Source organism: Ursus maritimus, unplaced genomic scaffold (genome assembly GCF_017311325.1).
Source record: "Ursus maritimus isolate PB19 unplaced genomic scaffold, ASM1731132v1 scaffold_36, whole genome shotgun sequence".
Classification (NCBI taxonomy): domain Eukaryota; kingdom Metazoa; phylum Chordata; class Mammalia; order Carnivora; family Ursidae; genus Ursus; species Ursus maritimus.
The window spans coordinates 21,442,364-21,455,671 of record NW_024426230.1 but is presented as its reverse complement, the minus strand read 5'-3'; the positions used below and the strand labels follow the sequence as shown (position 1 = coordinate 21,455,671).

The window sequence follows — 13,308 nt, the reverse complement described above, 5'->3', positions numbered from 1 at the left end:
TATGCAATTGAATTAGAGTTACATACACGATACAATAATGACATTGCATTCAGATTTTTATAATCCGATTGTGCGTATTAAATTTTTTTTCCAATAATTTGCCAGGAATGGCATATAGCATCTCCAAACATGAACTCTTCAAATTAGTAATGGCTATTTGATTTTTCTTTGAGAAAACCAACCTAAAGTAACAATCTTTGTTGATGCTTGCTCAGATCAGGTGGACCAAAACAGCTGGAAGTGCCTCTGACAGATTCCAAGACTCAAGTGTCTTCAATGAGACTTTGAGGATTACAAATATTCAGCGACACCAAGGAGGCCGGTATTACTGTAAAGCAGAGAATGGCTTGGGGTCCCCAGCAATAAAGTCAATCAGAGTGGATGTGTACTGTAAGTAACTTTCCCAGAAAACTATGATTAAGTCTACTATGGCTTTCTGTCCTACAGCTTGAAGTCTATTTTTTTGTCTATCGAGAAAAACTATGATTTGTTCCAAAACATAGCATTCTGTTCAGTTGAGGATAGAAAGTATGTAAGATGACTATAGCTCATTTACTATACTTACTGAAGAAAGAGTCTCCATTAGGAATTTTCATATTTTTTATAAGAAAGTAATATTTTCATTATAGAACATTTAAGAACCAGAGTAACAAGAAGACAAATATGACGATAATCCCACCAATGATCGTCAGGGTTTGAATGTATATACTTCCTATCTTTGTATAGAAGTATATAAAGGCATTTTTGTGATTCATAAGGAAAACATGCGATACAGACGTTACTTGTTTTGTTTACTTGACCTCTGTGTGAACTCGCACACTGCGCACGCGCTACTGTTTGAATTAGCCTGGGAACGACCAAAATCTCAGGTGGAGTCTGTTTGGGATCCAGCTCTGTTGAAAGTAATCAGTACCTTGGGCAATGCTCTGCCACCTGGGAAGTGCTTGTTGATTTATTTAGGTTCTTAGTTTCATTTTTCCACTTTTTGCTGTTAGCAAGTATACTTAAAATTTTCTTGGTCTCCTTACCTTCTTACCCACCAAAACAAATCAAGCGCCTACATTCAGTTCTCTCTTTTGCACAGGTTTAATCCATCATTCAGCTGTCTTTTTATGATAACTTGCTTTTTTTTTTTTTAACTCGCTCAGGTTAGAATAAAATTTTTTTTTCTCTCCTCAAAGTAATTCAGATGTAAGTAACAAGTGAGGAGTTCCTTTTTTCCTACCTACCTTTCATTGTATCTCTTTCCTTTGTTTTGCAACGTGGGACAAGTGTTGCATAGTTAGGAAGGGAACTGGAATCTTACAGGATCTATTTATTGCAATTTGTTGCAATTTGTTTCACAGTCTCATTCAGTTATTCAGGTAACTGGGAAGTGGGTGGAAATGTTGCAGAAAAATAAAAATCAGACCTGCGAGACGCCAAGTGACCTCAGAGAAGTAGGAGAAATCGGGTTTATTTTATGCAGGTGGACCCCGTGGAGCTCGCGGCTCCTAATTCTACCCCCACCAGGGTGGGGGTTAGATGGTTTTTATAAAGGAGTGCAGGGGGTCAGGTTACAGGCGCTGTGCAGACTGCAGGTAGGTGGGTTTAAACTGGGTGTGGAGGGATTGCTTTAGGCGGGAAGCCTATTTATAGAAGCAGAAAGGCTGGTTATCTCTTGCTCGCGGCGGGGCTTCTGGTTCTAATTTATTGTTAGTAACTTCCTTTCTACTGGGGACCGCCTGCCTGGGGCTGCTCTGGGTAAGTTTCCTCTTCTTCAGGGCAGCATTTGTGACTTGTTCTTGTACTCGGATGTTTGTTCCCTTCCTGGAAAGGATGAGAGAGAAGTCCTGTCTCATTCTTCTAGCATCTTCTAGCCCCTTAGGCATCCCCTGGCATAACTCAGGCACCTGCATCCCACGTGCCACTCTCAGGGCGTGCAGGTTGGCCTTATCCACACACTGCCTCCCCACAGTGTAGCCTCTGGCCCTTCTCCTGATCAAATAGTTCCAGTTATGTATACATAAAAAACAACAACAGCAACATTTTTACTAGTTTTATTCATATATAATTTTTTTAAAGTTTTTAATTTAAATTCCAGGTAGTTAACAGTCATATTAGTTTCGGGTGTACGACATAGTGATTCAACAATTCCAAACGACACCCGGTGCTCATCACAAGTCCATTCCTTAATCCCCCCACCTGCCTCCCTTCTGGTAACCATTAATTTGTTCTCTATAGTTATGAGTCTGTTTTTTTGTTTGCCTCTTTCTTTTTCCCTTTGCCCCTTTGTTTTGTTTCTTAAATTCCGCATGTGGTATTGGTCTTTCTCTGACTCCCTTATTCCAGGAGCAAAATACTCTCTAGTTCCATTCATGCCATTGCAATGGCAAGATTTCATTAAAAATATATATAAACAGTCACTCTGGAAAACAGTATGGCTGTTCATATTTAATTTTTAATTAAATTAAATTTAAGTGAATTACATACTTCTATAATATTTTCTAGAATACATATCTGTGCTTTTTTGTTATTATAGATTTGTTCATGAAATTTTAAAGATTTTTTTTATTCATTTGAGAGAGAGAGCAGGAACAGTGGGGAGGGTCAGAGGGAGAGGGAGAAGTAGACTCCCCACTAAGCACGGTGTCTGATTGTGGGACTTGATCCCAGAACCCCAGGATCATGATCTGAGCCGGAGGCAGACACTTAAGTGACTGAGTCACTCAGGCGCTCCTTGGTCGTGAAGTTTTAAAACACAACTTCAATATCTTAAACACAATTCTAAAATCTAAAGAGTTCTGAAAATTGAATGAGTGTATTTGCTACTTGCTTTGTTAGGCTTTGGTGGTAAATGTTTTCAGCAAAACCTGATGTGAACTAGTTCCTGATTTAAAATTACTCAAATGGAAAAAAAAAAGACGTTATGCTCTTTATTTACCATACTTTGTTTGAATAATCATGTTTTACTCAGGGAGTAATGTGTCTGATTACACAGAATTGCCACAGAGCCTGCTGGGTATGTTATGCAACACATGGTATATGTATTGTATTATCATTTGAAAATCTGAAATATTCTGAAAAACATCCCCCAAAGGTTTTGAATAAGAGATTGTGACTTTCGCTGCCACCACAAGAGGTTTGATAATAATTTATATACATATATATAATTATAATTAATTTTATTACTGGGTTAAAAATCATATACAAAGGGGGAAATGACATTTTTAAGGACTTAATTTTTTTTTTTTTCTCCTCCTCTTACTACGAAGCCATTTCAGGACTATTCTGCATTACACCCCCCTTTTCTATCTGTTCATGTCTCTTGCTGTCCAGACTCAGTCGTGCCTCATTGTTTTAGTTTGCGTTGCACACTTGGTAGAAATGAGAGAGCACTGCTCCCTCCAGTGCTCCGAAGCCCTGTTAGTCTTTGAAGACGTGGGTCACCTTTCAAGCAGCCAGAACTGAAGGCACTTAACTTGTTTCCTTCTTTGACTTTCTTTGGGATTTTTTCTCTTACAACCAGGACTTGACAGACATCTTATTTTATGTTGTTTAAGTGAAATGTCACTGTGATACATATCATAGTGAAGTACTATTTCCAGTACTTTTCTTTGTGCCCAAGATTTATTAGAAAGCTGTCTAAAATTATATTGAGAAAATAACATATTAAATTATGGGCCCTATGAATAAATGTGACATTAACCTACATTTTCCACATAATGCCTTACTTTTAGGAAAGAACTTTCTTATTGGGATCTAGACATGTGTTTTAAGTGCTTATGCCTATTCTGGAACGTTTGGATAAATGAATTCCTCCAGATAGTAAATTGTTAAATGTTTCAACCAATGAGACCACATCATAGTAGAGACAGGTAGTCCTGTTTGAGGAATCCATGGTTCCAAACATAATCTTGATTGAGACTACAGTTTTTTAGGCTCAAGTATGTGTTCTCTACATGTGAATCTTTATAACTTAAAACTTGTTCTGTCATTGTTAATAAGAACATGACTAGCATATAAATGCTGCATTTAAATTTGGCAACTCTATTGTCTAAAATTAGATTATAGTCTTAAGATTCATCTGTACTTGGATTTTGATTTGATGTTGGACTCCTTGATAGAATAGATAACTCATTTTTATAATCCATAAACAAGCGAGCAACTTTTTTCAGGTACTTTTGCTTTAACTATTTTAGAAAACACTAAAATAACAGCACCAATTTTTCTGTTTGGAGCTATGGTTTTAGAATCATCCCCTAAACTATAGATTTCTATTTCTTTTCATAACTGGTTCCCTGAGTGGAACTGTCATCAATATTGATAGAACTTGGCACATAAGGTGGGCATAGAATACAAAATACAGAAAAATCTGCAGATGAGGATTATATTTGCAACAACAGAGGCCAACAATGTCTTGAATTTAACAGAAATTCTAACAAATAATATTAGAATTTAGCCTTTAGCCTTGAGTCCCCTGTGTCTCTAAAATGTGCCCCCAAAGTATTAATTTTAAGGTCACCATTTTTATGAAGAGTTTTCATAACAGTGAAAATGTAGATCTCTCATTAATGTAATCATAAATTTCTAGACTTTAGAGCTAAATCCTACCTAAGATAAAATTTAGTGATAGCCCATCACTATTTTGATGAGGAAATTTAGTTTCACAAGAGGAACTTACTACAATGCTTACTAATATAGAATGAGGTGGTTTTTATTAGGTAGGTATTTTGAAATACGTGTGACACTCTGTTAACATTTTGATGAATTTGGGAAGATTCCTTAATCTGAATTAGCAATGTCTTCCCACAAAATTTTCTAAAATTTCATGTAGTAGAAAAATTGGACCATACAGGTGTTATAAAGCAACTAGAAAATGTTGTTTTATTCATTGTTTACTATACCAATCAAGAATGCTCTTTCCTCTGTTACTAGTTTGAAAAAATATAACTATGTTCCTTAAGTTGTATGACCTATCATTTGTGGGGTTTTTTTGTTTTGTTTTTAAGAATTATAAAAGCATTCCAAGGTTTCTATGAGCTATAATTTCTTAATGAAAGTCGATTTTATAACTAGGCAGATTTCATGACCACACGATGATTTACTTTTGTTGTTGTTGTTCAGAAACTGTTTATTTCTATCTTCATTACAAATGCTAGATTTAACCAATCTATCAACCCAGGATAATACAAGGAGAAATCCTGTCAATTCACCCTTTCCTCTCAGGAACAATATACTATATTTTGTGCTTTTGAAGAAAAGAAATAATAGGATTAGACTAAGATTGAGGACAAGAGGATGTCAGGCCAAAGGAAGGCATGTGGTCCTTCTAGAGTTTTTGCATCTCATATGGGGAATTGTAATCCATTTGTGCTAAATGCTTTGATACTTTTTTCCCCCTAAAATCTAACCTAGTCATTTATACGATATTTCTGATTAAAAGCTAATCGATTGCAATTCTTCCTTTGCTGGGATATGACTTCTGAGAGTCTGAAAACTATTAGTTGTATATTTAACAGAAACATGTAGAATAAACCCACTGCTTTAGACTTACGCGTTCTTCATGTCTTCTCCCTGGATCCATGCTAAAACACTAGTAAAGGAATAAAACAACAACAATAACAAACACAGGATAGAATGGGAGAGGAGATGAAGGAAAAACAATTTTGAAGGAAAAAAATCAGATCAGGAAATGGCCACTGCTTAACGTACTAAAGAAAGCTTAAATCAAAGCCATCGGTTTAAAGGACAGAACTGGCATCACCATGCTCTAGAATCCTTAAAAAGCTCAGTGATTGGAGACACCACTTATTTCTTGAGAATGTCATTTAGTCTAAAAGCAGGAGAAATGACTGAAAGTCTATGTAAGGGTTACATACCCAGATCTCCTTCCACATTTCATACCACTCTTTGCCTAACCACCTCCTTTTCCCTGCCAGCTTCCCAGTCAATCCCTACAGAAGACTAGTTTTTTTTTTTTTTTTTTAAATGTGAGATGTTGAACTAGAGACACTTTGAGCTAAGAAACCTGGAATCATCAAAAATAAGAGGCAACATACTGTAGTTAAATCAGGGTCTTTAAGTCAAAGTTTATATATTCAGCGTGGTCCCTTCTCACATTTGGTTCTGAAAATGCCTTCCTGGCAGTATTTTGGAGCGTTCCTGTCTAGGAAAACAGATGAACTCCAGAGGAAAGGCTATGGATGCTGACAAGTATGGGACTTGGTGATAACTGTCCAGCTAATACACTTACAATAAAGCCTTGTATTGATCAACAGAACTACCAGTATGTTCTTTCATAACTGATTCTTTAACAGGAATATACCACAGACCCCAAAATTTGAGACCGTCTTCTAATAAAAAAAGAAATAAACCAAGAAAAAGAAATAGCATAAAGAATTCAGGAAACAAGGATAATTCAGGGGGCCAAAATACAAAATAAAACACAATTCATTGATTATTTTAATTAGTATGCTCAGAAAAAAAAGAAAATATTTCATGTATGTAACAAGAACAAGAAAACTAAAAACAAGGACTTTTCAGAAAACATCAAAGCACTCTTGAACTCTTGGAATATTAAAAATGATAACATAAAAATCAACAGAAGGTATGAAAGATAGCTTTGAAATCTTAGAGTAAAACAAAATTTAACCGAAGGGATAGAACAAAAAAAAGAGAAGAAAATGAAAGAATTCGTCCAGCCGATCTAACATTTATATAAAAATTCCAAACAGAAAATAGAGGTGAAGAAATTACTTTTTAAAGAATTAAGAAAATTTCCCATCACAGTTGGACATGTGTTTTCAATTCCTAAGTGTCTAGTACAATGCAATAAACAAGATCCACACCAAAACACATCAATATGCAATTCAGAACACTGGGAGAAAAATGAAGATCTTAAAAGTTTCTCTCCAAAGAGCTTTTTGTTTTTTTCCCAAAATGGTCACATGTAATAATGAATTAGGAATTAATATGGCACAGGTCTTCTCAATAGAAATCAGGAAGCTAGAAAACAACTAAAGTTTTTGAAATTTGGAAGGAAAATTATTTCCAAACTAGAATTTTTAACACAGCCAGGCACTGTTTTGTTTTTGTTTTTTGTCTTTTTTTTCAAATATCAAAGAAGATCCTTTTTTAGAAGAAGACATTTTTAAACCTATAAGATTTCCATTTTTTTTCTGCCTTGTTCCCTTTCTCAGGATACTGCTTTTATATATGTTGCACCAAAACTGGAAATTAAATCAAAAGAGAGGAAGAGATATAATAACAATACCAATAAAAAGGAGATTGTGTGTAGGAGAGTATGGAAAGGAATCCCGGGGTGCTAATGAAGCAAGATACCCTGATGATAACCGGGCATCGGGTCTCAAGGGCAACCAAGACAGACTGAAGCTGGAAGAGGCTCCGTGAAGGATGGTTTCTTGAAGCAAATGTAACTGGTGGGTTGCCTGGCTTTAGAGAGGAACTTTATGCTTTTCACGAAAAGCTAAATAAGGTAGTGATGATAGATACGTACACAATTGAGGAAACAAAATACATTATTAACAGAAGGCAAAGGAAAAGTTGTATAAAATGAAATGTAATTGAAATATATTACAAGGTTCAACTTTGAAGAATACTCGCATAGTCATCAATAATAGCACTTGACTTAACCAAAAATATGATATAAGGAAGATGGGAGAGGGTTAGTATAAAAGGGTTATATAGTTTGTAAAGGCTTCTCTTGAACAGGAAAATATCAGTAAGACAATATGAAAATGAAAAAAAAAGTCTAAATAGCAGTTAAACATTTAGAAATATGAAGGCAAAACCAAGACTGGTTAGGAGATGAATTAGAAAAGATTGCCTCTGGGTATTAGAAATACTTGAGGTTGTGTTTCGTATAATTATTTGCCTTTCTAAACTATGTGTATGTATAATTTGTTAACTTCTTTTAATTCATAAAATATAGATTTGAAGATTTTGCCTTGGAGGTCTTTGTTATTAGGCCCTTACAAGTCAAAACTGATTTCATTCAAATTGTATCAGAAGATTATTGTCTTCTAAAAGTTAAGACTAGGTTTTTATTCACATTTTTCTTGAATTCTTCATAAGAATTGATATTCCTTGAAATTTGACACCAAATAAAATTGGCCGAAAAGATATCTTACAAGTAAAAGGCAATAACAAGAGACACTGGGGCCACATTCCAACTAATTTTACCCCAGAACTTGATAGGATAAAACTCAGCTTAATCTCTCCGATCATTTATTGGCATGTTGTTTAGGATGAAAATTAACAAGTTTTGACTCTTCATTCATTCAGCAAATATTTAAGTGGCTATTCAAAATATAATTCCCTTAAATTCTGTGAGACTACAAAGGAATTATCACGTGATTTGTACTTTCATTGAGTTTAAACTGCTTAAAGAGACAACATGATATATATATATATATATATACGTATATATATATATTTTTTTAAATGGAATACAAATGTTAGGCAATAGGATAAGTAACATAAATTATACTACAAAACATGAATGATGTGTCAAATGGCACAGAAAATGTAGTGCTCGTGATGAGGTTGTGGGATATCGGTGAGGTGAGGTGGGGTGGAGTCCGGAGCCAACGAGCAAGAAAGAATTCTTGAGACATCTTTGGTGCAAAATGGTGGTTTATTAAAGCACGGGGACAGGACCCGTGGGCAGAAAGAGCTGCACTGGGGTCATGAGGAGTGGCCTATTATATACCCTCAAGTTGGGAGGGGGTTAGGGATCCTTAAGTCTCTAAGGAATTTTGGAAGCAAGGTTTCCAGGACCTTGAGGGTGCTAGCTATTGTTGGGAAAAGGTCATTTATTACCGTCTAATAAAACGTTAGTCATGAGACCCTTCAGATGTCTATCAGTTGGCCATATGCTTGGGGGATTTAGAGATAAAGTTTCCAAGGGAATTTTTATACATTAAAGTAGACTTACAGGATGCTGGTTGGGGGTGGGGGCATCAGGCTAGGATTGCCTTTTGCCCTTAGCAAAGTATTAACATGGAGGCAGTTGAGTCCCTGGAGGAATGTCACTCTGCCTGTTTCCAGGACTGGTCAATGGGCGGTAGGTAGTAAGGAAATTCTGCCTTTGTTTCTCACATCACTGGGAGTGAGAGGGTCCTGTGGACTCTCACCATAAAAGAAGTAGGGTTTACATTGTAGTTTGAAGGATGAGATTTCAGAGAAAATTCCTCATGACATTTCTACATGTCTTTTGGCAGTTTTTGTTCTGAACTCTCTTTTCAAGGATGCTTGTGTAGCAAACAGCCTCTGATATTAGAGGTGGTGTCTGTCTCCAGGGCAGACAGCAGTTTGTTTCCTGACCAGGATAATAAAGGTAATGTCTTCCTCAGGAGTAAAGATTGGGCGGATTTGCTAGCAGGAAATTTTAAGACTCGAAGTTTCCTAGGCTCAGGATTCCTTAGCTGTGTCACAAACTGTATGTGCAGCATTCATCTGGGCTGCCCCAGATCGCCCCCTGGAAAGTGAGGGAGGAGGAGAACCTATGAAAACATGAGACTCATATATCCATTGGAGACATGAGTAATAAAGTCCTTTGTCTCTGACCCAGAAGTCTCATGTCCTTGGCGAGCATCCATGAAACGGTGACAGGCTAACATGTTAGCCAGCAAGATAGGGAAAATACCGATTCTTAAGAGTCTTGACACAGAGTTTAAATAGGCAGAAGGAAAGGCCAGGCGTAATCCGTAGTGAATGAGCATTTCGAATAAAGGCACAGAAGAGGATGATGTGAACTGTATTTGGAAGGTGGGGGGAATACTGACTCAAATGGGGAGGATTAGAGGAGGAATGAGAGCTTAATTTGAGAGATGCGCTGCCAGATTGTGTTGAAATCTTACTTCCAGTGTTTTCAAACCAAATGAATGATTCTCTGCCATGTATGCTAAGCTCTAAAGAAATGATAATTTTAGGACTTCAGAATTACTGATGAGAGTCAGCATGCTCCTGATACCAACACTGCTTCATTTGTCCTCTCTAAGAACCAATGACCACTCATTGAGCGCCCCAAGATCCATTTTTGGAGAAGAGCATAATAATTTATATTTATAGAAGTTTTATATGTATATATAAATATATATACACCATATTATATATAGTCATGTATATATAATATATATATGCATGATTTATATATATATGTTATTACACTCCTCCTCCAAAAATTATATAAATTATTTTATTTATCTATCTATCTATCTATCTATCTATCTATCTATATATATAGAAAGCAGGCTCACAGAAGTTTGAAGTTTTCATACTGAAATTTATTTGTTACCTTGAGATTCTTGAAGGCATTTAAACAATTTTCTGAGAATGTGTTCCCCTAATTCTTTCACTTATTCTTAGCCATGACTATATTGCTCACAGGGTAATAGAGGTCATACAACTTTAAAGGTTAGGGTTTGATTAAAGATGATTTTTAATTCAAAAAGAAATTAGATTCAGAGGCATTAGCTTAATAAGTTTTCATGTGTGCAGACACTGTTCACACATGAGACAAATCTTTTTCAATATCCATTAAACATTTTGTAAGCCTTCTTATTTCTGAAACATATTCCCCACTTTAATTTCACTTAGGTAGATTGCTGCATTTCATTACATTCAGACCAAGCTGTGATTTTTTTTTTTTAATCCTTGTCTGTTAGATTTATTTATTACATTTTTGCCTGATAAATTAGTGGGAAGTTAGGATAACACGTGCCTGATTTATTCCCCAAATACAATTTACCCGTGTGAGAAAGAAGAATTATAAACTGTAGAGTTAAAAATTATTGACAGTGAGTTGTTTTGGTTTATTTTTATTGGACCCATCAACATGGCTTCTGGGTAACAAATTTAGAAAAAGGGCTGGAATGACAAATGGGAATTCTGGTAGGAAGGCAAGCCCTGGAAGAAAACTAATGCCTTAAGTCAATCTCATTAAGCATGATTTCTTATTCACCACCCCTCCTCCCAAAACATCAGCCTTGGGTTTGGAAGGTCTTAGTAGTGTTTGATGTGGTAATTACAATGCTTATTAAAAACGGGTTACTGTCATGATAATTCCCCTGTTAATAAATTTCAAGACAGAATTTTGCAATATTATATATGCTGCAGATGAGGAATACTTGGTTATCAGAGTTATTTGCTCATGGAGCACATGACCAATCGCATCACAAATATTATCAGAGTCGCTAATAAAAGTACTTAGTAAAAAATATCCTTCATTGAAAATAAGAGGTGAGCATGTAGAGACTCCTACCAAGTCAAGGACCATGTCAATATCATGCTGAGAAGGTTTGATTTACTGTAATCCTAGATATGAACAGGCAGATAAAGATATACACGGTCCTTTAAATACACCTTATTTCTTGTGCCCAAAGTCGCATATACTTAGATCGTGTTAATGTATTTTTACTAACAAGAATTTTGCTATTTTTAAAGTACTTCATCAATTTTTTTCTGTAACACCTGTTTGTAGATTTTTTTAAAAATTGTGTTGGCTTTCTTATAACTTTTATTTTTTTTTAAAAGATTTTATTTATTTATTTGACAGAGATAGAGACAGCCAGCGAGAGAGGGAACACAAGCAGGGGGAGTGGGAGAGGAAGAAGCAGGCTCCTAGCGGAGGAGCCTGATGTGGGGCTCGATCCCAGATCGCCGGGATCACGCCCTGAGCTGAAGGCAGACGCTTAACCGCTGTGCCACCCAGGCGCCCCTTCTTATAACTTTTAGTATGCAAACATGTCTACTCTTTCTTTCTTATGACTAGTTTGAATATTCAGACTAAGGCATTCTGATGCACTGAGCTTTTTTTTTTTTTTTTTTAACAGAGTCATTATTTCCACTTAATTTATTACCCTTTATATGAGGTATTTTCCAAGCATTTCATCTTCTACGCTCCTCTCTTAACATGCTAAATTTTGTCAGTATTTCTCCAAAAACTTTAGTAAAGCCGATTCACAGTTTTACTGTAGTAGGAACTCATCCATACAGTCTACATCGGAAGTGTTATCCTTATAATCAAGAAATGTGAATTCTTACTAATAAAAGTGTTTGCTTTGGTTTCTTAAAAGATTTAAAACAATATTTTACTCTCTTGACTATATCTTGTCAAATCTTTTTTAAACAGATATTTGAAAATTGACATTCTGTTAATAATATTTGTCCAACTGATCATATTGTAAAGCTAAAGGCAAAATCATATATTTATTCCTGTTTAATTTCATTTTATTTTCATCTGTGCATAAATATTTTAAGATTTTAAAATATATTTATTGTAGAATTTCATTTCCTGTTTATTCATTTCATTTTGGGGGTATTTTTCTGTTTTACTTAAAAATGTTATTACTTTTTATATTTCATCTAATTCATTGCTAAACATATTCCTTGGGGGCAACACCAAGATCAAACCACTTTAATGTGCTACAAACACATCCCTAAATTTCAGGCTATTAATCATGAGCTGTAGTAGACTCTTCCAATGTTTATTTCCTTAGTACACAGATAAACTCTGTCAGTCTTGGTTCATCTATTTGTACTGATGAGACTAATTTTGGTCAGTGGCATAAGAAGTGATATATGTCACATTCAGGTCGAGTGCCTGAAACATCTCATGTAATTCTTCACACATTGTCTTGATTTATGTATCTTTGCATATGGAGGCTCCAGTAAAGTGTCTGAGAATCCTTGTGGTTTTTGAAGCCACATGATGGAAGAATGTTGAATTTCAGGGTCACCATTTAGAGGACAGCTGCCCAGGAGACCAATTAGTGTAGGAACAATTGAATTGGAATTTTCGTGAAAGGAAATTGTTTTGTTTTGTTTTAAGCCACTGAGGTTTTAAGGGTATTTGTTATACTTATCCTAATTGCTGTCTTCTTTCTTACTATTTCTATGTATTCTCCATTTTTACAATGTATTCATGAAATTATAGAGCATCTTGAAAAATGTATGGGTCAGTTTGTTTTTTTCAGTATGTCTGAATGGTTTAGAAGTAAGTCACTTTAACAAAATCAAACTTGTGAAAGAAAATAAATCCATTTATTGAATATATGCACAAAATGGATACCGTAGGAAACTTACTGATTTCTCAGATTTTATTTTTATTATCCGTACCCCCAGTCTAGGAGATACTACCGGTCTGAGACCTCTCCCCCTCGGAACTCTATGTTAATGCATTCTGAAGCTGATCCATTTTCTAGTTTCTCTGTTCTCCCCTTCTTTTGTGAAGCCAGGGGTAGGACTGTGTCTCGGGGGAAGAATATAACACCAGTATGCCAATTTCATTCTGTGATGAATTCT

General features: G+C 35.5%; 1 protein-coding gene across 1 annotated transcript in view; it reads left to right on the top strand.

Moving 5' to 3' along the window:
- The first annotated feature begins 203 nt into the window (after positions 1 to 203).
- MDGA2 (MAM domain containing glycosylphosphatidylinositol anchor 2) overlaps positions 204 to 13,308 on the top strand; it is a 364,476-nt gene continuing 351,371 nt past the window's right edge. The window contains exon 1 of the mRNA XM_008694362.2: positions 204 to 390. Coding sequence (XP_008692584.2) covers positions 204 to 390 — 187 coding nt within the window. The remainder of the gene's footprint in view (positions 391 to 13,308) is intronic.